Here is a 27915-nt window from a genome sequence, read left to right as displayed (position 1 = left end):
GCGGCGCATGAACGTCAAATAAGCGAACCGCTGTCACCTCCTACGGCGGTAAAGCGTGAAAGCGCGCGCGATAGGCGACGAAGTCTCGAGAGTTGAGAGTTCCGTAAGCCTCTCGTTCGTTCTTTCTTGTGTAGGGTTTTCTCTAACTTCAAAAAAAAAAAAACCTCTGTTATCTACTGAATCCTTCTTTTATAAGACAGTGGGAGAGAAAACGTATAGGATAACCATTTATTAGCTTGTGATATACGCCTGTGCTGTCTCTTGCTTTCAACTCAACTCCAGTGGCACTGGACTCCAGTTGATCTCAGAGAGAAGAAGAATGGCGCATACACAGATTTTTAAACCGAGTTTCTTTCGAATTCCTGCTGTTCGAACAATTTCTTGCAGGAAAATCAGTTCGTTCTGCTTGAATTCTGTTTTTTCGGTTAAACAGAAGAAGATGACCAAACTTCAGAATCGACGTAATCCCAATCAAAGAGGTTATAGCGTATGTTGCCGCCTCCAGGAGAGCGACAACGAAAGCAACGGTAAGTTGTATCGACTTTTTCACTGTTATCTTATGTATCCTTTCTTCTGTTATTTGATATACAAGAAGAAAGAAGAAAATTCGTCTTCTCATTTCTAAATGGGTTAGAGAATACTCAATTTAGTGGCTTGCAGAGAAGTGTTACATCTCCTGCAATTCTGTTCTGTTCGCCACTTATTTATGATCTTCTCCAATTTTTGCTGAGAATATTGTTTTAGTGGACAATTTTCACTGGTGTAGTGTGTAGCACTTATATCTCGAGCTTCACTTTTCTATTTTGGGAATTGTAAACACGGCATGAAGTCTGTTTCTGTATTGATGATTTCCTATTTTCTTTTTGTGGGTCAATTGATTCTGCGAGTCAATAAAGAAATGGTTTTTTGAGAATACACGGCAGCTCTTGGGAAACCAATTTGCCTATTTGGTCACTGAATCACTGGGTTGCACTTATGTGCAATTATCAGATCGCTGGTAAATCTGATGAGTATCTTATTGTATACAGTTACACTTGTATCTAGGAAGACGAGGCAAGTTGCTCACTGACAATAAAAATTCTGAAAACAGGATTCCGCCTTATTAATTGTCTTTTATATGTCCAAAAACTTTACGAGGTTATTAAAAAGTAGCCTGTCAATTTTGAGTTATGCATGATCTGGAATTCTGTTGGTACTACTACGTGGATCTAATTTTGTGATGCGCACAAGATTCACTAGTTCTACTTCAATGACTGAAAGATATTGAAGAGTGGCAAATGCTCTATGTGAAGGGACAAACATCCGGGAGATGTACACCCCTCCTCACTCCCCAACCCCCCTAAAAAGAAGGAAAAAAGAAAGAAAGGTAATCATGTGAAAATTAAACAAATTATCTAACCATGGCTTGTTTTTCTGGGAAAGACGAAAGAAAATAAGAGAATTCTTTGTTGAAGTCATCTGTAGAGTTATTAGCTCAATTGATCAGACTGATAGTATGACCAGAGGATCTGCCGTGTATGACTTTTGGCTTTCACCAGTTAACTGGGAATCGGAATAAAACTTAATTTACTAGTGTTTAGTTGTACATATTTCAAGAGTGGTTTGAGGATAAGACCTCAATATAAATCCAAGGGGCTTCTATAAAACTTCAAATGGCAGAGAATATATAAAATATTAGGGTGACGCTGTTGGTTGTCCACCCATCTTGTTTTTAAAGATGGTGTTGTTCATCACTTGCAATGTCATCCTATTGTTAACATTAAACTGTTGAGGATAACTCTGAGTGCCATTTCCTTTAATCTTGCATATGGTATGAAGTAGCAACTATCCCTGGAGCTTCTGCTTTTGAGTTGTTGTTTGTGTCATTTTATTTTGTATTGCTTGAACACTGCCTGAATGTCTGTTCATATTGGTTTTTTATGAGTGGTTTTCAGGTGAAGAACCTCCAGAATCATTGTTCATGAAAGAACTAAGGAGAAGGGGCATGAATTCAACATCACTGCTTGAAGACAGCAGCAGGAGTATGTATGGCCGAGATGAGGAGGAAAAATTGGAGGAAGATGGCGGGAGTTCCTCACAGAGAAGGGCAGTCTTACAAGGTCTTGAGAAAAGCTCATCCAACCAGAGACAGATTTCAATGGCATTGAACAGTGAAGGCCTTGAGGTTGAATATTCTCTCCTCTTCTTTTTCTTTCTGTGTAGTGGCGTTCCATGCATTGGGGATAAAGATGCATAGGTTTGCCCCTAACTGCAGTGGTGGGAACCCGGAATGCTCTTTGTAATTGAGTTGACCTTGTCTATGTCAGGATCAATGGTTTGTTTGATATATAGGTACCCAGCAGCAGATGTCTTTTTAATGTTTATTATATCTAGTGATGGTTAACTTCCTTTCTTTTAGTGGGCTTTTCTTTAGAAGATCATGCCAGTACATTATTATTGGACAGAGCTATTTGAATAACTATGTGTATATGACCCACCTTGAATGGTCCCAAATGTAGAATTTGACATGACACTGTCATCCTCTTATTCTCTTCTGCTGTTTGGGTATGTCTATGAAGGGTGAGCTGATTACAGATGCAAACTGCTGTGGATTAAAAATTTAATGTTGCAGAAAGGGCTGCATTGACAACCACTTGGTTGAAAATTCATGAATTCTTATAGTCCAAAGCTTCATTATAAGACTTAATCTACGCTGTCAAGGGGTAGGGGTTAGAATGTTGGGCAGTTAAGAAGTATCATATAGACTAACTCAATATAGCAGAATTGAGGATGCTAAGAATTAAGATGGTTGAGTAACAAAACTAGGAAGGATAACATACAAAATGATCGTATAGGAGCTGGACTGGGATTAGCGCTGATAAATGATGAGCTACAAAAAAGTTGTGGATTGAGTGGCATGGCCATGTTAAACGAAGGTCTTTAACTGCCCTTGTGTGGAGAAGCCATTTAATTCAGATTGAAGTAATTAAAAGAACTAGGGGCAGATGTAAGATAACCTTAAGAGAAGTGGTGAGAAAGGCTATGCATAGCTTAGGTCTTGTATCTAATATGACCTCAAAAAGAGCTGATTGGAAGACAAGGGGATTCATCAGTTTAACCCAAAGAGAAAGGCTATGCGAACACCAACCGGGGAAACCCCCCCCGGGCGGTTGGGCCCGCGGGTTCTCTAAAACCACCCGCCCCCGCGCCTACCCATCCCATTTAGTTGCGAAAGGCTTCTTCTTGTTGTTGAGTTTCTCCTCAACCCTCAACCCCACCTCCCCCAGATAAGTTGTGGGCATTACAGAATTGTTAGCCTGTGGAGGAATTTTCTTATTCTATGGTGCGCTTTGACTTGAAAGATCAGCAGTTCAGTATACTATTTCTTGCAATAAATATGTTAAATCTCTCAAAATTCTGTATACTTATGTTACATTGATAATCCTGATATCACCATTGCTTCCCCTTGGAGGATATGTAGTTTCTATTGGTATTAATTTGATAATTTGTGAAAATGTTCTGTTGTATGAAATATTCATAAAATCAGCATTCCTGATTCTTATGTTTGAGCTCTTCGAGTGAGTCAGTTGTTACAGTACCGGAATTTGGTCATTGTTTAACTTGTTTATGTACCTGCTTTTTTCAATCAGGGTTTAATTCCAAGGGCTAAACTTCTCCTGACACTAGGAGGGACATTCATCTTTGGATTTTGGCCAGTTATTCCTGTGACAGTTGCATTCTTTTCTGCTCTCTACTTTGTAAGCTCCCTCCAATACTTTCTTGCCTATTTTATCTACATATCATTCAGCTTGAGGTGTTCCCTCAGTAGTTTATGCTCCTTAGTCAATCCTTTAAAGGTCTCCCGATTAAATTAAAATAAGGTTTTCCAATCTTTAGCATTTATGAATTTAAGGAAAAGAAGAAAACCATTTTATGGTTGGGTTTTAAATCTCAAAAGCTCGCAGTTGCAAACAAAAATTCAACATTCTAATTTCAAGCTCAATTAATACATAATCATGAAGTATTATGAATGTCTATATATAAAGAGATGTCTTCTGAAATGTTGACACATCTGGAGAAGTTCAAAATTTAAATGGATACAAGCAAAAGGCATTTGCTGAAATTTGCCCCGTTGATGCATATTTATCACCAAAGTGCCATCAATGCCAAGGCATATTTATGTTGTCTGTTGTTAGAGGATACTCTTGGAGTAGAGACTTTCCGTTAGTTCAAGTTTGTATATTCCTGCCACTTACAAAGACTAGCATGGATCCATTGTGTTTTAACTGCATTACAGCTGATTGCTCTAGTGATAATGACTTAATGTGTTAGAAGCACATTGCATTTCTGCACATAGTTGGTGTAAATAACTCACATTTGATACATGTTGTTTACCATTTTTTATGCACATCTCATCTTAATTAACAATAACAATGACAAACTAAATTGTTATATCATAAATAGATAATTAGTACATATGTGAACCACCTTTTTAAGATTAAATATGAATATAATTCAGTTATTACATCATCATTTTGTGCATTGGTCCGCAAAATTAATTGGATTGATGGACTCGGGGCAGATTTCATTAAAATGGGGATTCTCTTTTTTAACCCCTAATGATTTAGCATGTCATTGGGAATGTATCCTTTTGGCTAATGATGGATATCCAGGCCTTGACTAATCCCATGGGTCCACAGAGACCCCACTACCACATGGACCCTGTCATACTGTGATTGAATAAAAACCGGTCAACTTTCACGGGAAGCAGTGAAGAGTACTAGACACCCCTTGTGAGTGACCTGAGTCGAACTCACAATATCACGCTTGGGCTCAACCCTGTTGACTTCAGTGGTTGATATATTTTTTTCTGCAGATTCAGTGTTCAATTCAAGCTCATGATACAGACACCCAAACATAAAGGAAAGATTGGGAAAATGATGCAAAAATCACTCATATGACTGATCAATAAAAAACAAGTCTTCATTAGAACTATATTATTGATCTGAGATCCTTTTAATTGGTCATTGTGGGTCTTTACTTGTGCAGTATTTTGGTCCAAGTTTTGTACATGATGCAAGCAAAACCCCCATATCACCGCCATCATATGTTGATCCATATGCACTTCTGGAAGATGATAGGATGTCAAAGTCAGCTCCACATGTAAATTGAAGATAACAGGCCTTCTGGATATTGTCCAAGGAATTGGGAAGTTGGAAAGATATATCAAAGTTGGTTCAACATAGAACTTGTCCGTGTTCTTATTGCAGCTTCCTTCTCTGTCAAGACAAATAGGTGGCAAGTTTAACATCGCAGGGTTGGTTGGTTGATAAAACCAACACAACACCTCTCAGTGGAGAGGTCGTGGGTCGATCCTGCTTGATGGTATGTTATGTAGTATTCCCATCCAGAATATATAGAAATCACCTGTTTCCTAAAAAAATAGGCGGCAAGGTTCTTCTACCTGTTAAATGATTGTTTATCAGTCTCCCAAGGAATTGTGATCGAATTATGGTTCTGCTGAACTTGTGTATTTAACCAACAGTTCTCATGATTCTTGCATGTATATGAGTGTCTAAACTTTTTTATTTTCATTTCTTGCATGTTTTGTTAATTTAAATGTCAGCAAAGACCTCATTGCTTGTGTTTGCTGTTGAAACTCTTGTGAAGTAATATGTTTATTTCTTCCACAAATATAACAAAACAAAATAAAACTGCTTTTATTCTCTTGTTCTCATCTTTAAATATTTTTGTCCTATATACAGCAATGTTTTTTTTGTTAGAAATCAGGATTTAAGTGTCCTAATCAGTTGCACCTTTGGTGGCTTTTAATTTTCTAGTGTGACATTGTGGATACCAAAACCATTGGTACAATTACAAGGATTGATCTGTGCAGTTTCAGCAGTCACAGGTTTGCTCTAGCTTTGGTTAATTCCCTCTTTCACTTATCCACAAATGTAGGACATTTTATCTAGTCTTTTCATTGGCAACCCAGATTAGTTCAATACAGATTTCCCCAAAATTGCTAAATTCCTTTATTTGTTATGAACAAAAATATTTTCCCTTTCTGTTTGATATCGTTGATGTGAGCCTCAAACATGCCTGTGATCTCTGGTATTTTCTGTTCTTACATCTTATCCAAAAGAAAAAAACATAAAACAACAACAACGAAGGTGGTCTCATTTAAAACTAGGTTTGTTGTCTAGCTAAGTTAAAACCTGAACACTACAGGACTTCTCTTTGAACAAAAGCAGACTGCAGATTCCAAAAACTAAAGGAATAGAAGGGTTCTCTGGAGGACTTGGAGGTAACATATTGTAACATATGCTTTGTACTTTGGCTATTCATATAAATGACTGACTGGGGTTTGTCTGTTGGATTTTTCTTTGGGGTGTAAATATAGAGTACAAAACTTCCAAAGGAGAGGAACAGCAAACGCTCACGAGGGAAAAGGACTATAACCGTATAACAGAAGAGAATTAGACCTCTTTTCTGGGTCAAAAGAAGAGTACTAGACTGCTAAAGTCGGAAAGAACCCCAAAGTACCAACGCGCAACGCCTCTTAGTGAAGAGGTAGTGGCTCTTGTGGGTTCGACTCTTGCTTTCTTTTTTTTTGGTAAATAAAAGAGGGGATGTAGTAGCGGCGATTCTTAGCGCCCCCGTTATGCGCCCCACTATGCAATGTTCGGACTTTTTATCGAGTGCGATCTATGCAAGCATTAGTCCCTGTATACTACCAGCGCAAGGCATATTTATATCCCCATCTCTCGGCTTAATAAGTCCCTTTGTACAAATAATAATAATGTACTAATTCTTTTATGACAAAAACAATTTATGTATTCATTGGGATATCAACTAGAGATTTATGGGAGAGGAGAGCTAATTTAAAACTAACATCGGCAAATATAACCTTTTAAATCTGATTGTGATATTTGGATTTGATGGTGCACCTATGCAAATTAAGTTCTGTCCCAATCTACGAGATACAAGTGGGTTTTTGGGGTAAAATTGACATACATGTTTAAGATGCTTAAAGTAATATATATCGTGTTTGTGAACATTAGTGATTATACCTATAATGGTAGAATGAAAAAATAAAGGGAAAATTACGTGATTAGTTGCTTTTAAGTTTTCCCTTATAAAAATAGTAACACAATGTTTCATTTTACAAAACTAAGTTAAAACTGAGTTTCCATTTACAAAACTCGCCAAAATATTGATTTTTCACATCTTTGGACATGTTTACCCCTAAAACTGATCACAAAAAATAAAGGGAAAATTACGTGATTAGCTGCTTTTAGGTTTCACTTATAAAAATAGCCACCCAATGTTTTACTTTACAAAATTAGCCAAACTGAATTTGCATTTACAAAACTGATCACATTAAATTTTAATATCCCAAAATTTAAAATTTCACATTTTTGGACATTTTTTATCCCTAAAACTGATCACATCGAGCGGACAAATCATTACTTTGTCCAAAAGGGTAAAGTCATTATTTTTTCATATCCTTTGGACATTTTCACCCTATGCCGGTATGGTCAATTTTAGGAGTAAACACGTCCAAAGAGGTGAAAAAGTATAACTCAGTTTTAACTAGTTTTATAAAGTGAAACATTGAGTGACTATTTTTGTAAAGGAAAACTTAAAAATGAATAATCACGTTATTTTTCTAAAAATAAAATAACAGAAAAAAATCTTGTATTCCATTGTCATTGGTAGAAACCCCATAATGAAAACTCTCAAACACGTATTCTCTCTCTCAAGGGTATCAATCGATGAAACTGATGATTCGTTGGAGTCGTTTCTCTTAGAATTTGAGAAAATTGTTGTGAAAAACTTGGGTATTTGATAAACTCATTGAAAGAAATCTGGGCTGTTTTTATTTTTTTTTTATTCCCTTTTTGGTTCAAAGAAATCTGGGCTGTGTACCAGACTACCAGTTACTTTTGCCGGGTTAAGAATTTTTATTTACCGACTGGGGAACTTGTTTTTCGTTTATTACCCTGGAAGGACATTTATTGTAACCAGAGCGCCCCAACGTCTACGTAAATTACAAAAGAAAACCAAACCGCTAATTAGTTACATCTGTTTCGACGAAAAAAAAAGAAAAAAAAGAAAAATTTATTTGGTTACATATGTGATTGCGAAATCCCCTAGGCACCCTGATCTGTATTTTGTTTTGGTTGAACATCTTTGAGGTTTTCTGGAGCCAGATGCGTTGTGTCTGCGGGTATGGTTTCTAACTTCAATTTTCTTTGCATTCTCTGGCATTGTCGAAAGAATATAGGGTTCTTGTATTTCGTGATCAGATTTTCCCCCGCGCGTGCCACTTCCAGAAACCCTATGGTTTCATTCGTTCTTATTAGTCGATTTAAAATCTGAGTATGAACCCCTGTGCCTGAGATTCAGTAACAGTGGACTTTACGTGGTCTTGAAATTTTGTTGATTTATTTTAACCAAAAAAAAGAAGAAATTTTGTTGATATACAAGTCCGACTTGATCGTATTCCAGCTGGTTTCTACATTTTCGTCTTTGATGCTTGTACACTTCTGCTAATCTGTTTAGAAAACTCCTTCACCTTGTTGTGCAGCTGGGAAACCATTTTTAGTATAGCTTTCCATGCCTTCCGTCGGTATGTATGATTCCCCTTGTTCCTTCCTGCTTGTGGCTGGTTTGCTTGCTTGCACACTTCTTTTTCTTCTACACGGGTTACATATGTAAGGAAACAATGACCGGTCCCTCTTTCACTTATCTTTATAGTTTGAGCTCTCTGACACTTGCGGTGATAATGCTCAAACCGATTATCAGTTCTTATAATGTTAGTCTATCTTACACATACACACATCTGGGTCTTAGTCCCTTATCAATTATCAGTGTATTAGTGATTTTGTAGACTGATTCGTTTGGAAGTATTTCTTTGATTCTAATACAAAACTAAAATAAATCATCTCCACAAAAGATGAGGAAGTGATTCTCAGGATATTATGAATGCTCTGAAGAACCTGAAAGCCCTTTGAAGCACTTCACCAAATGGAGTTAATAGAGATCTCCTGCTTCTGCATTTCAGATATTGGTCCCACTCATTCTGATTGTTGTTGACAAATATTCACTTTCCAACTAGCAAACTGGATATTGCTAGGGTCAATGTTTCAATATATTCTGATACCCAGTATAATTATAGCACCTTACTCTTGGTGATCTTTATGTTCGGACTGATTCTTAGTTGCTAATGCTCAATAAATTATGGGGAAGTTGGAAACTTTTTTCTTGTGAGTTTTAATGATGTGAATCCCCAAACCATGGGAAATTGATGTCAGGGGATGAGGGATTAGAATCTATGAACGACATCTTATTGAATGAGGAGTACATGGAACTATGGAAATAGAGCAACAAATACCACAAGCCTCAAGTGCATGGGACTTGTGTGGCTCAAAATAGATACACCGTGATGTATTAGATACACTTGAGTCATGTTGGTGGTGAAAATTATTCATTCACTACTTCAAGAACGGGTAGCTCTCAAAACAATATTTGGATTTGGAAGCCTTTGGATGTTTTAGGAGGTAGCTTTCCTTTGGTTAACTATCTACCAGTTGATGTTAGTTTGTGCGCGTTAAATTGCTAGCAGTGCTAGTGAAAGTGTGTGTGGGCCACTGGCCTGCTGGTTTTCCTAGGTGGTGTCAATTATTGAACTCATTTAGTTTCCGTAACTCGTGTTCTTTACTTCTTTACACCAACATCAAAGGAGAAAATTCATGCTTGACGCTCAGTTCTCCAAAGCAATGTGTCGATGATCATGCTGTCAGTGTTGGTGATTACTGGCTGACAAAATTAAGGGTGCATTACATATTGCAATGGATAAGAATCATATTTATAATACGTGATATACATTACACACAAAAAGGGGGTGAACTATCACCATTCCAAAGTAGTGGGTTCCAAAAGCGTATGTGGACAACATAAACAATGATATTCATGTTTGGATTTCTGAGAGCCAAACCAAGAGGGGAAAATTAATTGGTCAGAAAAAAAGTTGTGATACTAATTTTAAAATTTAAATGTTGATAAATTCCTAGAGTTGTCGCACCTAGGCAACTTAGTTGTTCATGTTGGTGAGGCCTTCCATGTGCAGGAGTCAGTTCCCTGCTTATTGAAATGTGTAAAGGGGGGATGTTGATGATCACTATGCTTTCTAATAAATGAAAATTAATAATCATGCGGCTTACATGTTATTATGTTGCCTCATTATATTGCCATATTTTCTATGCTGTATTGGTGGATCAATGAAAATTGCAATATTTTATGGGTAAAGGTTCTTAGGCCTCTTTCTATATTTCTACTACTCGCTACTCCTTGTTATGCAATTTTGGTTGTCTATTTATTGATTTCTTTTTTTGGGTAGAGACCATCTGAACAGGCCAAATAACCCATAAATATGTCTTTTTCATTGACACCTTCAAAGAGACCCCATGATCAGAACCCACTGGAGCCTAGTGGAAAGGGTAAATGGAAAAAATCCAGAAATTTCAGTCTACAGTCTCACATGCTGAAACTTTCATCCCAGAGCACTGTATTTCGTGTGCTCTGTCCTGCTTCGAAGACTGGAGGGGTAATTGGGAAAGGTGGCACCATCATATCACAGATACGCCACGAAACTGGTGCAAAAGTCAGAGTTGAGGAAACAGTTCCTGGATGTGATGAACGAGTAATTCTTATTGCGGGCTCTGATAAAGATGCAGAAGCCAGCAATGAGCAAAACAAGGAAGATGAAGATAATGATATCACTGAAGAGAGCGATGAAGTCGAGGAACATGATGAAAACAAGGAAATTTCTCCATCAGAAGATTCGCAATCGGAAAAAGCAACTTCATCTGTGCAGAAGGCTCTGTTGCTTGTTGTTGAAAGAATAATTGAAGTTGAACCTGAGAATGATGGAGGTGATGAAGAAAGTAAGGAGTCTTCTTGCTTTGTTGTCAGGCTACTTGTGCTTTCAAGCCAAGTTGGCTGCCTTCTAGGAAAAGGTGGAAGTGTAATAAAGCAAATGGCAGCAGAGAGTGGCGCACAGATCCGGATTCTTCCTAGAGATAAACTTCCTTTATGTGCATCGCCAGCTGATGAACTAGTTCAGGTAAGATGTTAATATTTCTGTTTGGTTGTTTTTCCTTTTTGTATATTGGCCTAGTAACATGAGCCTAATCCTTCTAATCCTGTATGGTTTCTTGAAGTGTTCTACATTCTGTTGAATTCTTGCATTCGTCACTTTCATTAACTGTTGTTATTTGGTATCAACTGGTTATTGGTTTCAGAAATATTCTAATTTTAGAAAATGGTTTGCTAAATTTTGTATTGATTGTATTGAAGCATACGTCTTTTTGTTAATATTTATCTTATATGGCAGCTGACAGGGGGATTGGATGCAGTTAGGAAGGCTCTTCAATGTGTTTCTCAACAACTTTTGAAGAATCTGCCTCGTGATCGTGATTCTTTTCCTGCAAGAAAGTCTACTGGGCCATCATCTAATCAATTTGGTGGTCATTTTTCTAAATCGGAAGCATATCCCCCAACAACCTTTCGTTTCCCTTCTCAAGGACCTTATGGGGCTGGGCCATTTCCACCGTCAATTCCTAAATTCCATGACAATTTTATCTCAGGACGAATGAAAACCTCTCAGGAAATCTTAACCTTTAAGTTATTGTGTCACAATGAGAAGGTTGGTGGTGTAATAGGAAAAGGGGGAACAATAATTAAGACACTTCAACTTGAAACAGGCTGTGATGTTAAAATTCTCGAAGGAGTTCCTGATTCAGATGATCGAATCATTGTGATATCTGGTCCAGCGGTATGTTTTAACTTTCCTAATCAAAATGTGTATATTTATTAGCATTGAAAGATCACGTACATTTGTTTATAATATTTAATTTTGTTTTCTTTTGCTCGCTGATGAATTGACTATGTGGTGTAGATTCCAGATGAAAGGATATCTGCTGCACAGGACGCAGTTCAACGTGTCCATGCTAGGTTAGTTAGGGCTGTGCAGGACAGAAAGGAGAAAATCGTCTTAGCCCAGCTTCTTGTCTCCTCTGGTCAGATTGGCTGCCTTCTTGGTAAGGGGGGGTCCATCATAGCCGAAATGAGGAAGTTATCTGGGGCACAGATTCGTATATTAGGGAAGGATCAGATTCCTAAGTGTGCTTCAGAAAATGAAGAAGTTGTTCAGGTATGTTTACTATGCATGTGTGAGAAATTTAATTTTACATGAAATTAACTGGTTTGGAAAGCTTTGCATATCAATTTTTGGGCTTTGAGGCAAGGGTGCTGGTATAAGCTTCTTCTCCTTCTTCCTGAAGAAGTAATTCTTCGCAATTTTAAGATTCTTTATGACCATATTGAATTTTCTATACTTAGGCATTTGTTCTTGTGAATATGCATTGTTGTTTACTTGTCAAGCATGCCTGTGGTGTATCTTTTGTTCCACATACATTGGCAACGAAAATTTTTTCCTTGGAAGTGTGTGCCTGCTGCTCATCATATTATATTGGTGATTTGTTCTGATAGATAACAGGGGAATTCGAGGCTGTTCAAGAGGCTCTATTTCAGATAACTAGTAGGCTGAAGCATCATTTCTTTCGTGATGCATTTTCTTCTATCAACCATGTCTCACATCCTGCCTTTCCAGATCAAGTACCTTCATTTCCTTCATATGTGGGAAGGAGGGAACTCTCACCTCCGGGATCGTTTCCTAATTTGGGTCCATCATACCACAAGTTTGAACATGTTGGTGGCTTGCCAGCTCATGGTCGGATTCATCCACATGATGAGCGATCTGCTTTTGTTCACAATGTTAATAGGCCAGGCATCCCCCCTCATAGTTCTGAACGACTACCTTCCTCAGCACCATGGAGACCTCAGGTATGATTTCTCATTGTTGGTGGTAACAACAATATATTATTTTCCAGGTTATTTGTGATGGTATTTTCTTAATTCAGTGTCACAGGAAATAGGTCATTATGGTTTCTCATAGGGTATTTGATTTTCTTACTTGCCCTCCTTTCTGTAGAAGGCAAATGATTATCAAAGTCATTGGATTGCCCTTAAATGTAATTCTCATCTACTGGCTTGTAGGTACGAACTGATGGTGGTGGTCCGATGGGCATTTCAGAGTACCCTGGAGTCCCCCAGAGAAGAACTGGGGTTAATGGAAGGTTTGTGCTTCTCTCCTATCAATTACATTTTTGTTGCTGCTTCTCTTCTATCAGGTACATTATTGTTGTTCCTTGGTGACCAAATAGTATATCCTGACACTATTCTGGCCATCTTTCTTTGTTTTCCTATAGTGGAAACAAAGCAGCTATTATTACGAACACCACTGTTGAAGTTTCTATACCTCGATCTCTTTTTCCTTCAATTTATGGAGATGATGGAAGCAGTTTGGAACAAATACGACAGGTTTCTTCTTTGATTTCATTTCATTTCATTGGCGTAAACAATACTGACCAGTATTTCTAGCATGCCCCTCTCCCTCCCCCCCCCCCCCCCACCCACAAAGAAAAAAAAAGGGAAAAAAAAAATTACTGACCAAGCTTCGTTTCAGATATCGGGAGCAAATATTGCCATCTCTGAACCCAAATCCGGAAACATGGAGACTGTAATTATAATATCTGGAGCGCCTGACCAGACTCATGCTGCACAAAGTCTTGTTCAAGCATTTGTGATGAGTGGGGCTGATTCTTCTTGAGGTTCCTTGGCATTTTGGTAGTGTTTTTGTTCTCCTTTTTCAGCCCTCAATTTTGTTGTCAGTATATACACTCTCCTAGGAGCCAGGAGGTTTAGTTTAGTTTTATAACTGGTATCATAACTAATTGATTAGAAGAGTAAACCTTCTAGTCAATAGCACTTAGTATGTGCTATTTGAAACTTGACGACTCAGCTGAAGACAACAAAGGTTGGAGAATGCAAGAACCTAATTTTTCAGTTTTTATCTGAAACTAAGTGGCACTTTAATATGACACACTTCAACACTTTGCAGATTCACCAGATCTTTCATGGAAATGCATTTCCCCTTCAGTGTCAATTGAAGAGTTATTTGAGTGTCTAACTGTACTTTTCCAATGGAACAGTAAAAGCAAAACATTCTTAATGTATCCTGCATGAGGTTATTTTTGTAAAGGAAAGTTAATTTTATTCCATGAGGAGCTTCAGGACTATCTATCTGGAACATAATGTTAAAATTCCTCGCATTTGAAGATATACACATCCTGAGTAGCTCTACTGGATAGTATTACCGGTGCTGGTCTTCAATGAATAGTTTCCTTCTGACTCTTTTTTTAGTTTCCAAATTATTAATGGCAGTACTTGATTTTTTTTATTTTAAATAGTACCAGAGTGTTAGTTTTGTTGTTCTCTGGTGATGCTTGGTTCTTGAGTTTAAAATGTGAGAGACAGTCTGGTGAATAGGAAGGTGATAATAGGTCCTTAATTGTTTGCACTTACATTTGTTCTTGTGCTTATGCTTTTATTTACTTGTCGGAGATCTAGCTGTTGAGGCCTTGAGGGTATATAGGTAGTCAACAGAAACTTTACGGTGCATCTGATGGTAGGACCACCATGTCTGCTTCCACAAGTTATGTTTGTTAGTACAGGGTTAAATGCTCCTGTTTCTAACCTTTAGGATATGTATGATAATTCCCCAGCTAGAAACCAAACATTCAGAGAAGAAGTGGTTAATTAATTTTTATTTATTATTATTTTTTTTGTTTTGGGGGGGGGGGGGGAAGAACGCCTTCAGCCTTCAAGTAGGAGAGTGGTTGGAGGAGCAAAGACCCCAGGTTAGTTAAAAAAAATTTCAGGTGTAATGGGAGGGAAGGAGGGAGGATAATGAGGGACAGAATAGAGAATGAAGGATAAAGAAGATAGGGGGAAGAATAGGAAACCTGAGAAGAATCAGACTTGTAGCAGGGAAGAGGGAGAGGAAGATTCATCGAAGACAACAAAAAGAGAAGGTAAGGGGCTGCAAACGCTCATACAATACCCAATCTTGAATTCATATCTTTCATATGTTTCGTTAAGCTAAATAGAAGCATTTGAATAATAAAAGAAACATCAATAAAACTAGAGTCTTGATGGTTTAAATTAACTAAAATTATCCTACACCTTTCCAAACTTAAATTCTTCTTAGTCAGCTTACATAAATAGAACCCTACACTACTTTCAAAACTCCTGCAGCAAATAGCATCTCCTCTTTTATCTCCTTGCAAGCTGGACTTGATGAAGAATAATCACCTAGATTATGGAAAATGATAGTGTAGCATGAGTGGTAACTAGTTGTGCTGCATCAATTTTTCCCTCTTCGAAAAAAGAAAAAGAAAACGAAAAGAAAAGCAACTCATACTCAAATTTTTGTGTAACACTGATTGACCATGTATAAAAAATCGTAAGTCTCTTAAATGGAGAATGTTTCTTTATTTTTTGGGGGCGTTGGAATGAGGGGAGGGTAGGGTTTGCTGATGATCACAGTGGCAATGAGAAGGTGGAGAACATAATGGAACGAAAAATCAGAGAAAGAGGAATAAATAGCAGGGAAGACAGAGTGAGAGGAATTGAGAGAGAGAAAAGAAGACTTACAAGAGACGAGAAAAAGAGAGTGGCGAGGGGTTTATAGTACTCAATCTTAGATCCATATATTTCATTGAGCTGAATACAGGCATTTAAACAATAAAGTAAATGTATTTCAATGGAACTGGGACTCTTGATGATTTAAATGAACTAAAATCATTCCTACATAACCTACCTAGACTAAAATTCTGCTTACATAATTATTCCTCTAAATAAATAATAAAGTCCTACATAATCTCTAAAACTCCAATGCAGATGAATGTTTCCTGTTTTATCTCGTTGAAAGCTGGATTTGGGGGCCACAAAATATGAAGTAATCTGCTAGATAACTGTTCATGTTATTGTAGTGTGAAAAGTAACTGGTTGTGCGGCATCTGAGAGGTCATTTTTTGATTTCCATTTAATAAAATTCATAGACCATATCTGAACATATGTATTAGTAAAGGTGTATAGCAGTTAAATCCAAAAATGCATAGTAACTTGCATGTGCAAATGCACATGGAGATACATGGGAAAACTGAAAGAAACTATTCCATGTATATTTTAATTCGTACAAACGGTTGAGAAAACAATCATACTAAACATCATTTCTTTGGATGAACTTCGAAGTCATTAATTGATGTCTATAACATTAGATGTTCTATTCTTAAGGTGTTGCTTAACCTAAGTAACAATAAAGTTGTTATTCCATTCATGTCATTCTGATGCTTTGGTATTCCTTTGGATATGTTTTTGTTTTCTATTCAATTTTCTTTGGTGTTCATTCGTAACAAAGTTCTTTTTAATGTATACAAATCTTTGGCTTTGATATCTAAGAGGTACTCACAGGGTGTAGAATGCTTTACCTTAAAGAGCTTTGCACCAAATCGCAAATAAGATATACAACGCAAGCATCATCACTTCATTTTGATGCTTAGGTATTCCTTTGGAAATACTTTTGATTTCTATTCTATTCTATTCTATTTGGTGTTCATCTGTAACAAAGTTCTTTTTAATGTATGAGAAACTTTGGCCTTGAAAAAGCATATGCATAGGCCTTGTGTCTAGTATGGCCTCAACTGTAGCTGATTGAATGGCAAGAATCCATGTAGTTGACCCCATTTAGTTGAAAAAGGCTTCTTCTTGTTGTTGTTGTTGTAAAGCTAAGAGGTGCTCATAGAGCCTAGAATGCTTTACCTTATAGAGCTTTGCACCTAATGGCAAATAAGATATACAAAACAAGCAATGCATTCACAACAATAGCAATTTTATCATTTGTCAAGATTGGAACTGGATTAGAAAGATGGAAAATGAAGAATAACATAAATGAGGCAAGAAATTTTACCAGCTCTAGAAATAGTAACAGAGTTTCTTAAAATTGCATATCTTAAATTTCTTTTGAAAATTTTAGATTCATTTGATCAAGTTCTACCCCCTCATAGACAATTTAGAATTCAAGTGACCTCTTTGTAGAAGACCTGTAAAGAAGCTTCCTCTTCCTAAAGGCAAAATATTTTCTATAACTAAGTCCAACTCTAAGAGCAAGAACAGGTGGACGGTTTGGAGAGCCACAAGTCTTGGGCGGATACAACAAAAGCCCAGTGCAGAATAATACAGCATTCTTTTGTTGTATTTTCTATAAATTGTGGTAGTGAGTTCACAATTACAATTGGGTTTTACCAAGTGCACACCCCACCCCCCCCCCCCCCTCCAGCACACACAATTTTTTTTCTCTCCTTTTAACTCATGATAGATGATTTAACCAAGAAAATTCAAGTTCCTTGGTGTTTGCTTTTTGCTTGTCATTGTTTTGGTGGATGAGACAAAAGCAGAAAGTAATGCTAAGTTGGAGTTGTGGAGATTAACCTTGGAATTAGACAGTTCTATGATTAATAAGATAAACATGGAGTATATGGTGTGCGACTTTAACTACAATAGGTTGAATGAAGAAGTGAAAGATGAGGGAGAGGTTTTGCAAAGTGATTATCTTATGCTTTTGGGCTCAATCATAAATGGTGACATAGTTTTACGGTGAATTGAAATAGGATGTCCGAAGTATTATGCGATCTACATTTACCTTTAAAGCTTAAAGGAAAATTTTGTCGGAGAATCGTAAGACCAGCTGTGATGTATGGTGGTGAATGTTAGGTAGCCAGGAAGAATTATATAGTTAAACTAAGTATAATGGAAATAAGGATGTTGAGATGGATGTGGCAACTAGGAAGTATAAAGGAGTGACAATATTAGAGCTGTTTTGGTTGTAGCTCTAGTTTATGATAGAGTACAAAGAAGTTGTTTGAAATGGCGTGACCATGTTCAACAGAGGCCTTGGGATGCTGCATGGGGTGGAAGTGACTTGGTTTATATTGAAGGAACTAAAAGAACCAGGAATATGTTTATAATGATCCTAGGGAAAGTAGTGAAGGAAGACCATGCATAGCTTAAGCCTTTTATCAAGTATGACCTCGAATAGAACTAATAGGGGGTAACCATCGATTTGGGTGAGCCCTTTTAGTCGGGACTGACTGAATTTTTGTTGTTGGATTTGGAGAAAGTAGCTAGACGGAGAGATTTTAATAATTAAAGTCTTACGTTTGGGATTGAAATACAACTATTTATACGGAGAATTTGGTGGCTTGACCTTTATTCTTTGCTGTTAGATCGGAATTTCCAGCAGAAAGAATGCTGTATTATTATGCACTGGGCTTTTGTTGTATTGGGCTGAAGTATAAAATGTTTTCACCCATATATGGGGTCTAAAATAGAATATGGGGTGAATTTTAATCAATTATATTGCAGGCCTAGCAGTGGATTAGATAGATTAATTTTCTGGACAAGAAAACTTTTTTCAGGTAGTTTATTCAGAGGGGAATTTTCTCATTATATGTCGGAGGTTATTAGATACTTATTTAATGTCATAGGCTACTTAAGATGTAACAATCTAGTGGTTTAGAGGGAGTCAAAAATAGTTTGCATAAGTGGGCATTGCAACCCATTCAGATCTTTTCTCTCTTTCCTCTTATTTCTCTTCCCCTTTTGCTGTTATGAGTAGGATGATAGATCTGGGCTTCATTCTGGTTTCTGTTCCACCCCTCCCCCCTTTCTCACTCTCTTCGTCTCCTGTCTCCTTCTGTTGGCTCATTACGGCAGCCGATTGAAGGCCTTTTAACTTGTCTGCAAGCCACTGTTAGAACTGCTGAAAAAATGAGGTGTACATTGAAGACAATTTTTATTGATTGGGCTTAGGGTAATGAGCCAGCCTAAATTGTGAACACTGAAAGTGGACTAGAACTCTACTTATTGCTGGCCAGGATTAAGTGACCTCGACAACAACTGCAATGCAAAATACTTTATAAGCAGGAGTCTCACTTTGCAGCTGAATTTCCTTGGATATTGAAGCAATTCTTTTATAGATTTAGTTTCTTATGTGGAATTTCTTGTAAGTTTCCTTGTTTTATTGAGGATGGGGACAGGAATAAATGGAAAAATTCCAGTTTTACAAGTCTAAATGAAGCCTCTGAGAACCTGTCGTAGACAGCATTGAAGAGAGCAACTGAGAATGAAAAAGCAAAATTCTTTATAGATGCAGAAAATGATGGGTAGCCTATGTGGTGTCCTCTCTCAACTAGATTTATAGGTATCACTGGTTATGATTCATAGAGATGAGGTTTAGAGAACAGGTTGACAGAAAGACTTAGAAAGTGTCTGGGGGATAAAGTATAGGTTTGAAATAGTAGGTTTTGGATACATATAAAAGGATGATGATCTTAGAATTTCAAATTCAGTGAAATTCGAATGGATTTTTTGGAAAGACATGGATGTTGTTGGGCAAAGAGGGATTATAGGTTTAGGATATATGTAAAGGATGAAGATCTTAGACTTTGGAATTCAATGAAACTGGAAGGGATGAAATTTTCAGGAAAGACATTGGTGCAATCTCGGAAAGAGGGAGAGGGATATTCTAGCCAAAAAGCTGGCCTGAAAAAAATATATAGTCACTCGATTTTGACTGTGCTATAAATTAAACGCTACTCATTCCAAAAAAAAAAAGTTTAAAGTGATATTTGTAGATCCAAATTCTTAGTTACAAGTAATTCATTAGATTATTAGAACTTAAAAAACTTGTTATCAGTCTTAAAACCTTTGACCTAGGAAAGCTCCAATATGGTTCATTTTCATCAGATGCTTCCTGGTTCCCCCAACCCCCAAAAAATAAAATAAAATAAAAAAATAAAAAAATGATTGTAGTTGGGCTTTTTCCTATTGTCAAACAAAATTTTCAACAGAACCCCTAGATTGTAAACCTCCCATTGACCTTTGAATATTTTTCTCCCCGCCCCCCTTGTCTTTCTTGTCCAATGTTTGAACCGAGCCCCAGGTTGTGTTTAAGAGCTGTAACTTGCAGCAGCAGTTCATTAGTTGAAAGTTCCTAGTTTGGAGATGTCAAAGTTGTTGGACCTTGAGGTTTCTCTAACCTTTTCATCCTTTTATGCAGTGAATTTGTTTGTAAAAAATTGTGTGATACTTTTTCTTTGAAATGCACTGATAACAGAATCTCTTGGAAGAATAATTTTGGGTCAGATTAGAACTGTGGAGAATTTTTGGGAACATGTTTTACTTAGTATTATGACAATTTGATCAGGATAAAATTAACTCAAGCAAACCCTTAGATATTTGAATATTGCCCTTGTGATGAGGGCTTTAATCTGAAAATTTCCCTTGCAAGTCAAGAGTTTGTGGCAGATGATTTTCCACAAATAACACCGAAGACAGGTGGTACTGCATTTATGAGCAATACTTGTTTCTACTTTGTGTGAGGGTATGGGGAGCCTACTTACAAAGATGATGAAATAAGTATACAGACCTGGGAAATTGGATGCTTGAAGAGCCTGGAGGCAGGATCTGCTGTTTGGAAAATGCTTATGATATGCAGTTCTGACATCAAAAACATTATGCAGAATAAGACTCCATGAAGGCAGTGCATATTCTTTTTCTCCGTTGGACAGGTTTAATTTATGCTTGATGGCGAAGCTGTTTCTGTGGAGGGTAAGTAAGTTTTGAGTAGTTGCAAAGGTAATGCAAATCAGATTGCATTGTAGATTTTTGCATTTGTTTATAGTTAGTTGTTAAATCAACTGCTTTGTTTCTTGAGAAAAGTAAAAAAAGTTCTCAAGGAGGAATCTACCAGAGTGAGCAAAGTTGTTCAGTTGGTCATGGTAGTAAAATCATAGAAATCTGGAGTTCTGAGTTCATATTGTCAATATCTGTATCTTGTTGAGTGTCTTATTTAGTGGGTGTTGTAAATTGTACTTTTATTGTACTGTAGAGGTGGTTTTCCCAATTGTAGAGTTCAAACTTCAAACCCAGCTATTCTAAAGTTCCGTTCAGAATCATGATCCAGTAAAGCTCATTGCTTTACCAGCTGGATGATGGCATTATTTTCTCGTCCGTTTTCTTTTCACTAATGCTCTTGAAATGTTCCTTGTTTTTGATAAGAGGTCTTGGAAATATTCATAGCTCGAAAAATAGGTAAAACGAATGTAAGATAATCTCAATTTTATAAATGATATAAAACAAGTTATTTTTATTAATATTCACCTTAGTTTTTTCCATTTTTTTTTTGTTGGTAGGACAATATTAACCTTAGTTGAGTAAAAGGAGAATTAAGAGGATAAATTCTAGATGCGAGCATCATATCGCATAATTATTGGTACAAATAGAAGGAGATGTAGCTCTTTTCGTTGTTCTTTTGGTATTATAAAAAAGAAAATGATACGTAGAACTGTTCTAGTGGTTGAAACCAATACTTCTTAGTGAAAGAGGTTTTGGATTCGAATCTTGTTGAGGCATGTTAATATCCCCATCTCCGGGCCTTTTGTACGGAGAAAAAGAAAAGAAAATAATACAAAAGATTGATTGCAGAAATTTTAGAGATCTGTGAAAGCTTATAAAAATTAAGAATTTGAGAGAGAAAAATTGTATTCATCCAATTATTAGCATGAAATCCGTGTTGAATGTGAAGCAAGGAGATTCATGGCCATTCTTGTGGAAACAATTTGATCTTTTGACAGCTCTGCAGAAGATATCCATTATTATAAATCAGGAGAAATTTCAGTAAAAAAAATATTTGTTTTGTTAATATATCCAATCATGGATCCTACAAGATTCGTATATGTACTGAGCTAATCCACAAATGTTTATAACTTTCATTCCCCCTTTTCAGTTGAAAAAGAAACACAACAAACATAATAATGAAATCAGTTTAAATAGACGAAGAGTTCAACAGAGATGAAAAGTTTCCGGTATGGAACGGTGCGCTTTATCGGCAACGAATCCGACGGTCAGGATGCACCTTTTCAAGTGTTTGATATCGAACAGGATAATTCTGATCATCCGATTGCATGACAAAGTAAATACACCAACCTGGAAAGATCCAGGTCCGTGATCTAATCATTTTTCCAGAAAAATGACATTCCCTGAGAGAAAAATTCAATGATAGTGACTATTAACTGTTTCTGGGGCCATGCATATATGCTAAGCTGAAAACCTAAATCATCCATGATATGACTACGTAATAAAATCTAACTTTCATTTCATGAAAAAGCTGAGGCAGCGGATCCACACTACTTACAACCAAACACTGCCAGCACCATGATTTTGCTTGGGATAAGCACGGTCGAGTAAAGTGTTCATTCAATGGTCTAAATTTTATCTGACCCAAATTGAATCTGGACCAGGAATAGCGCTGCTCCCAAGCACGACTCTCGCCACCATACCATAAACACATTCATTATTGAACTTAAAATAAAACATTTGCTTGCTTCTCAAATATCTCATGTACAAGGGTGTACATTTGGTTGAATTGGATTCTCTGTTTCAAAAGACATGATTCAATTCTTCTCTTTGGGTGTATAAAATGTAGGTCAAATCTGAAAAGAAGGCATGTATATAGGTTACTCTAATTTTTCTCTACAACCCATAGAAACTAAAAGTTGTTTTTCACTTCTTTTGTGGGTGGGTTCACTTATTTTAGGTATACATAGTAACCATGTCACTTATATTGTATTATGTTGTACTCTTTGATATATTCTATCAATCATTTTGGTTCTTTAGTACAAAAGATGTTTATACCAGGGTTCCTCTTACATGTACATGCATAATTGAAGAGTACCTAAATTTTTTTTTAATCATCAAGATTTGGGGCTCATAGTCCCAAGGATGAGAAGGGAGAAGTGTGAAGGGAAGGACATTCGAACCCAACACCTCCTAATTAGACTTACCAACTCTATATAAAAACAAGGTTTGATATATCAGTATTGAAAATATTGTATGAGTTAGATGATTTAAAGAGACTTTTCGAATAAAGTGACCCATTTCTACAAGGGGAAGGTATGATTTATTAATAGGATTTAGAATTAGAGGGATGCATATGCGTACAAAGCTTTATTCTATATTTACAAGTGCGTAAGCTAAAAAGCTTGTGTACAGAATTCGCAAAAAAAAAAAACATTTTTTTTTTCAATTTTTTATTACAGGTAACTTTCAACATCGGTGATCAACTACAATCATGTGAGCGAAAAGAGACGTTAATAGTTAAAAGTTGATTTTAAAGGGTTTAGATGACTTGACATTTGCAACAAGACCCTGAGCAGATCCGGCGAAGGCAACAATTGATACGATCAAGGTTGCCCAGGTCAGAATTTTGAGCCAAGTCCACCTTGAAGAAAACTTCTGTAGCTTTGCCTGTGCAATGTACATTTCGATTGGGAAGTAAACAGAGAGTGGCCAGAATGAAGCAGCTCCCAGTAATCCTAAGATATCATTAAAAAATGGGAACATCATGGCCACAAAAGATGTTAATACCACATAACCAGTCCTCCAGATGAGCCGGAACAAGTTGATCTGATAATAGCCGCAGAATGGAATTTTAACTGCAAATTCATTCTTTACAAATCCATTTTCTGGCCACCTTTGATTGCATCTTTCTTCAACAAACCCAAATATGGGTTGGCAGAACACCTGAACATGACAATATTATTGAATTAGAATAGACAAGAAGTTTGCTGATCGAGTTAATTGCATGGTTTCTGAGTTTAGAAGAAGATTGTTTACCTGGTATGCTCCAATGAGATGGATCGCAATGCATATGTTGGCAATGTCAATGAGCCAGAAGGGCTCATAGAAACCAAAGCCAGTGAGAAAGTTCCCTGGTGCATTGTTCCCAAATGCAGCATAACCCATGCAACCACATAGCATGTAGAACAAAGTGGTTGTGGAGACTCCAATGAGAGAAGCCTTCTTCATCACTTTGTTTTCCGGTGGACTTGATTTTAATGTGTCCTACAATTTTCATGGAAATATTATTGATGTTACACATGATTGAATTAGCTGAATTTAATCCTTGAAGATCTCATTACAGACACGGATCTTTGAGGTGTTTTAAGTGGGGTTTATTGTCCACATGGTTGAATAGAAAAAAAGATAAGCCCTTGCTAAAGTCAGATTTGAAAGTCATTGGACTAAAACAAAGATAAAGGATGCCTGAGATTCCTGGGAAGATGTTTGAGGAAACTTTTAAAAGAGTGGTCTAGGAAAAAGAATATGGAACAAACACAGATTTATCACACACATGGTAGGGATGAAATTGCCAACTTTTTTCCAACCTTCCAGACCATCACAAGTTCCCCATCGATCTTGTATCTTTCTCCTTTTACCCAAAAAGAAAGATCTTATTACCTTTCTCATCTTTTCACGGTTTAATTTAGTATTATTTTCCCTTTGGGTATTAGATTCCCATATAGCAGTCGGAGAAACAAAATCAAATAAAACCCATTTAACAGTCTAAACACTGAAGAGATGCAATAGGAAACGTTGGATGGTGGATACTATATGGAGAAAATTGGTCCCACCTAATGCTACATTTCTTTCCAGTGATGCAAAGTTGTTTATGTACCTGTTGATAATTTTCTCTGACATTTTAGAGTGTGACACTACATGAGAAATCAAATTAACATAAATTATTACTTAAATTCTATACAAAATTGTTAGTTCCGGATTCCTAGACTATTAAGATAACCTAAAAGAACATGCATATCTTTTTTGAGAAGTGGGATAGAGAGGGGGCTGTGGTCTGGAGATGCAAAAGTAAAAGAGAGAAGGGATTGAGCAAATGCAGTGTGGTGCGGGGAGGAGGATACAAATATGGGTGGCTCTGGATTAGGGCAGACGTCTGTGTTTTTTTTTATATATCTTTCTACCGTATATTAAGAAGAAATTTATTGAGAAATCTACATTTATTTTTTTGTTAAAATTCAGAGATGAACTCCACCTAATATGTGGTGAAATAGTATGAAAAGAGCACAAACTTCTACTATAATAGGTAAAGATTTCGAATTTAGAATTGAGGTTGGGAGGTGAATTATGTCATGGTGCCAAGGAGAGAGGACTAGAGTTCCGGTCCCTTATGTCCATGACCTTCAATGGACTAGTCACATGGAATCTATTGTGAGACCCCTAACATGGTAACTTCACGGTATCTAGACAAAGACCCAGGTAATCAAGCGAAAAGAAAATGATGGCTTTGTCTAAAATTTTGATTTTATAGATGAAATCAATTCAAGAGTGTTTAATAGATTGTAACTCCCAATAACTATGTGTAAATGAGATATCTGATAGGTAGCCATAAATATCCTATTTTAGATTCAAATCATCTTACATATCAATAGCGGGTTGGAGGGGGTCTTAGTTTGGTATGATCTAAGGGAAACCGGGGATAGAATTTACATATAATTTAAATATAAGATGATATTTTGCTTTAAAAGAGCTAAGAGTATATGTAAAATAACTTTAAGAGGTGGCGCGGTGAGAAAAAATATGTATAACTTACGCCTTGTATCTAATATAATCTTAAACATAATTGATTAATAGGCAATAATCTATTAGTGTGGATCATCTCCGAATCCCATCACCCTAACCTTTGTGAGCCCCTTGTAATTTGTGGTCAAAAGCGGTTGGAGGAGAGATTTAAAATCTATATAACTCACCCCATTTAGTGGCGAAACGCGTATTGTTGTATGATTACTTTGCCTTAGGATTCAAAATCTTGACAAAAAAATCTTACAAAAAATAATAAATCTTGGATGTAAATGGTGTAAGACGTGATGAGATTTGCTTACCTGTATCTCGATCAGGACGGTGGAGTAAACATATGCAAAAGCGATGTTGCCAAGGGCTTGGAAGCTCCTCCACACCTTGTCTGAACCCGAGACGTCCACTCCTACCGTAACACCCGTTAGGCTTGTTTCCCAATGATGCCCTTTCTCTGCAGTTGAAAATAGGGCCCACAGTAATAAAGTGAGTGGAAACCACACGAGAAAACATTCGAACCACGACACTTTTCGTTTCGGTTTGGGCTAACAGATCTCAACAGTATTGCACTACTGCTTACCTGCAACTTTAGCGATAGAGAGACCCACTCCAATTGAAGAATAAGCGAAAGACATGACAGCAGCAATGATCGAGAGCCATGAAAGTTTATGAAAATTAGGAATCTGAGATAGAAAGATCTGTATGCATGCAAATATCATCATGAAAAAATAGTTCGATTCTTCGCAAGGATCACGATGGCCATTCTTGTGGAAACAGTTTGATCTTTTGACGGCCCTGCAGGAGAAGATATCCATTTAATTCAAAGCAGAAGAAATTGAAAAGAAAATTTTAGTCGAACACTCACACCATACTGATTGATGCAGTGATAGTGTAACCAATCGTAGTTCCTATAAGGTTCGCATACTGAGCGACTCCACACAGTTTAAATTTCGTTCCCCCTGTTTTAGGGTAAAAGAAAAACAACAAACAGAGTAAGGATTGATTTCAAGATCAGGAAAAAAGAAAAAAAGAAAAAACGTAATTTGGAAAGGATTGATTACCTAAATTGGATCTGACAACCTCCGAGTAGGTATAGTTTCTCTTGCCGGAAATCGGATCAGGATACCTGTAGCAGTCGGCAAGCATAATGGAGGTGAAATAGGTGATAACAGAGAAAGCCAGCAGAGCAGCAGTTCCGGCCAGCCAACCTAACTGAGCAATCGCCCAGGCTAGCGAGAGGACACCAGATCCAATGACTGCAGTTATTATATGAGAACTTGCAGTGATAACCGTTCCTTCAAATCAAAACAGTAAACACAAATCCAAAATCAAAATGTAGCAGTGATAATGGAAAGAAAAAAGGAAAAAAAATCTCTCGAAAAGATAAAGAGTACGAAGAAAATGAAATCAATTTACCAGTTCGCTTTTCCCGGCCATCGTCATCCAAGTTGTCTTTCTCACTGTAACCATTATCCATCGCGTCTGGAGCATGACGCTCGGTGAACATTGCGTTCCTCTTCTGCAACTCCAAATCCATCTCTGCTCTGCGCTGCTCTGAGACTAATCAGTGATTTCTGTTAATTTGAGTATAAGGAGGAGAAGGAAGAGGGAAATGATATATATAGAAGAGAAGGCGTGAAATGAAGGTGTGAGAAGTGTAAGTGTGAAGTTAAATTAACAGTTAAAAAAAAGGTTAAGGATTTTAAGAGTTAACAAAAACGACTCCAGCATGGGACGGTGCGTCGCCACGCATCCGACAGTAGAGATTCTCTGCCCAAGTGTTTGATTCGAGAAAAGAGTTGATCCTGACCGCCCAAAGGGTCCAGGAACAGAATTTTTTGTTCTTTTTATGGTAAGAGGTTTATTACAGAATCATTATGCGGCAAACAGTGGTTTTTTCTTTTTAATTTTTCCATCCTCTGTATTCTTTGAACCACGCACGCACGCACGCAGTATATGATGAGCAGGAGAACAAAATCTCGTAAAAAAACAGAATCAGGAAAACAAAACACAGTGGCTAGTGGGGCCCACATAATATGCTATTTCCATATCCGTTATTGGTTTCAGGAGCCGTTTGCTTACACATGTCTGACTCCTGACTCACCCCGAACTTATCCCGAACTTATCCTTCACTACAGCCGTGTTATTCCGGTGAAATCCTTCAGTACGGAAAAGGATAAAATTGTAATAATGCAATTTTATCAAAATGACCTCTTTATCCCCAATGGAAGACCAATTTCCATATATTCAAATGTGGTCGGAAAATCATTGTTTTTCCGGCCAACTGGCGAAATACAGGCTAAAATCCATCAAAATCACTGAATTTGTTGTTGCTTAATTCTCTTCTTCTTCTTTGTCTTCTATCTCCCCGACGATGGTAGAAACATCTTCTCCTTCTCTAATTCTCTTCTTCTTCTTCTTTGTCTTCTATCTTCCCGACGGTGGTAGAAACATCTTCTCCTCCTTCTATCGTGA

General features: G+C 37.0%; 3 protein-coding genes across 7 annotated transcripts; 2 read left to right on the top strand and 1 right to left on the bottom strand.

Annotated features, from left to right (window-relative positions):
- The first annotated feature begins 60 nt into the window (after nucleotides 1-60).
- On the top strand, nucleotides 61-5732 carry LOC149017652 (uncharacterized). The gene is made up of 4 exons (XM_089151979.1): nucleotides 61-527; nucleotides 1935-2164; nucleotides 3630-3737; nucleotides 5029-5732. Exons 1-4 carry the CDS (start codon nucleotides 320-322, stop codon nucleotides 5149-5151), a joined length of 669 nt encoding a protein of 222 aa, XP_089008105.1. The 5' UTR covers nucleotides 61-319; the 3' UTR covers nucleotides 5152-5732.
- Nucleotides 5733-8058: 2326 nt separating this feature from the next.
- On the top strand, nucleotides 8059-14696 carry LOC149017651 (RNA-binding KH domain-containing protein RCF3-like). Of its 5 annotated transcripts, none has more exons than XM_089151974.1 (9): nucleotides 8059-8212; nucleotides 10385-11110; nucleotides 11381-11821; nucleotides 11945-12199; nucleotides 12538-12891; nucleotides 13105-13184; nucleotides 13317-13428; nucleotides 13574-13734; nucleotides 14009-14696. In XM_089151974.1, exons 2-8 carry the CDS (start codon nucleotides 10418-10420, stop codon nucleotides 13715-13717), a joined length of 2079 nt encoding a protein of 692 aa, XP_089008100.1. In that variant the 5' UTR covers nucleotides 8059-8212; nucleotides 10385-10417; the 3' UTR covers nucleotides 13718-13734; nucleotides 14009-14696. The 5 variants fall into 5 exon arrangements, with proteins under 5 accessions (XP_089008100.1, XP_089008103.1, XP_089008101.1 ...); XM_089151977.1 differs by adding an exon at nucleotides 8573-8614 and having other exon boundaries at nucleotides 10387-11110; nucleotides 13574-14696; XM_089151975.1 differs by adding an exon at nucleotides 8573-8699 and having other exon boundaries at nucleotides 13574-14696.
- An 8265-nt stretch (nucleotides 14697-22961) lies between these two features.
- Nucleotides 22962-27008, bottom strand: LOC149017650 (amino acid permease 6-like). Its single transcript, XM_089154210.1, has 7 exons — nucleotides 26857-27008; nucleotides 26502-26735; nucleotides 26306-26399; nucleotides 26021-26235; nucleotides 25749-25894; nucleotides 23686-23913; nucleotides 22962-23592 (listed from the first exon to the last, which is right to left on the bottom strand). The coding sequence occupies exons 1-7, from the start codon at nucleotides 26975-26977 to the stop codon at nucleotides 23167-23169; spliced, it is 1464 nt and encodes a 487-aa protein (XP_089010336.1). The 5' UTR covers nucleotides 26978-27008; the 3' UTR covers nucleotides 22962-23166.
- Between the last annotated feature and the right edge of the window lie 907 nt (nucleotides 27009-27915).

The sequence above is a fragment of the Hakea prostrata genome, chromosome 4, assembly GCF_041222555.1.
Source record: "Hakea prostrata isolate BN-2017 chromosome 4, UWA_Hpros_2, whole genome shotgun sequence".
NCBI classification, from domain to species: domain Eukaryota; kingdom Viridiplantae; phylum Streptophyta; class Magnoliopsida; order Proteales; family Proteaceae; genus Hakea; species Hakea prostrata.
The sequence above is the reverse complement of the archived record's forward strand: the minus strand, read 5'-3'. Positions and strand labels throughout refer to the sequence as shown.

Coding starts and splice junctions, on each gene's coding strand:
- LOC149017650 (XM_089154210.1), bottom strand. CDS start 26,977: ATGGATTTGGAGTTGCAGAAGAGGAACGCAATGTTCACCGAGCGTCAT. Junction 26,400..26,501: donor GGTTGTCAGATCCAATTTAG/GTAATCAATCCT, acceptor ACCCTAAAACAG/GGGGAACGAAATTTAAACTG. Junction 23,914..25,748: donor CCGTCCTGATCGAGATACAG/GTAAGCAAATCT, acceptor TGAAAATTGTAG/GACACATTAAAATCAAGTCC.
- LOC149017651 (XM_089151978.1), top strand. CDS start 10,418: ATGTCTTTTTCATTGACACCTTCAAAGAGACCCCATGATCAGAACCCA. Junction 12,200..12,537: donor AAAATGAAGAAGTTGTTCAG/GTATGTTTACTA, acceptor TTGTTCTGATAG/ATAACAGGGGAATTCGAGGC. Junction 13,185..13,316: donor AGAACTGGGGTTAATGGAAG/GTTTGTGCTTCT, acceptor GTTTTCCTATAG/TGGAAACAAAGCAGCTATTA.
- LOC149017652 (XM_089151979.1), top strand. CDS start 320: ATGGCGCATACACAGATTTTTAAACCGAGTTTCTTTCGAATTCCTGCT. Junction 2,165..3,629: donor TGAACAGTGAAGGCCTTGAG/GTTGAATATTCT, acceptor TTTTTCAATCAG/GGTTTAATTCCAAGGGCTAA. Junction 3,738..5,028: donor TCTTTTCTGCTCTCTACTTT/GTAAGCTCCCTC, acceptor TTACTTGTGCAG/TATTTTGGTCCAAGTTTTGT.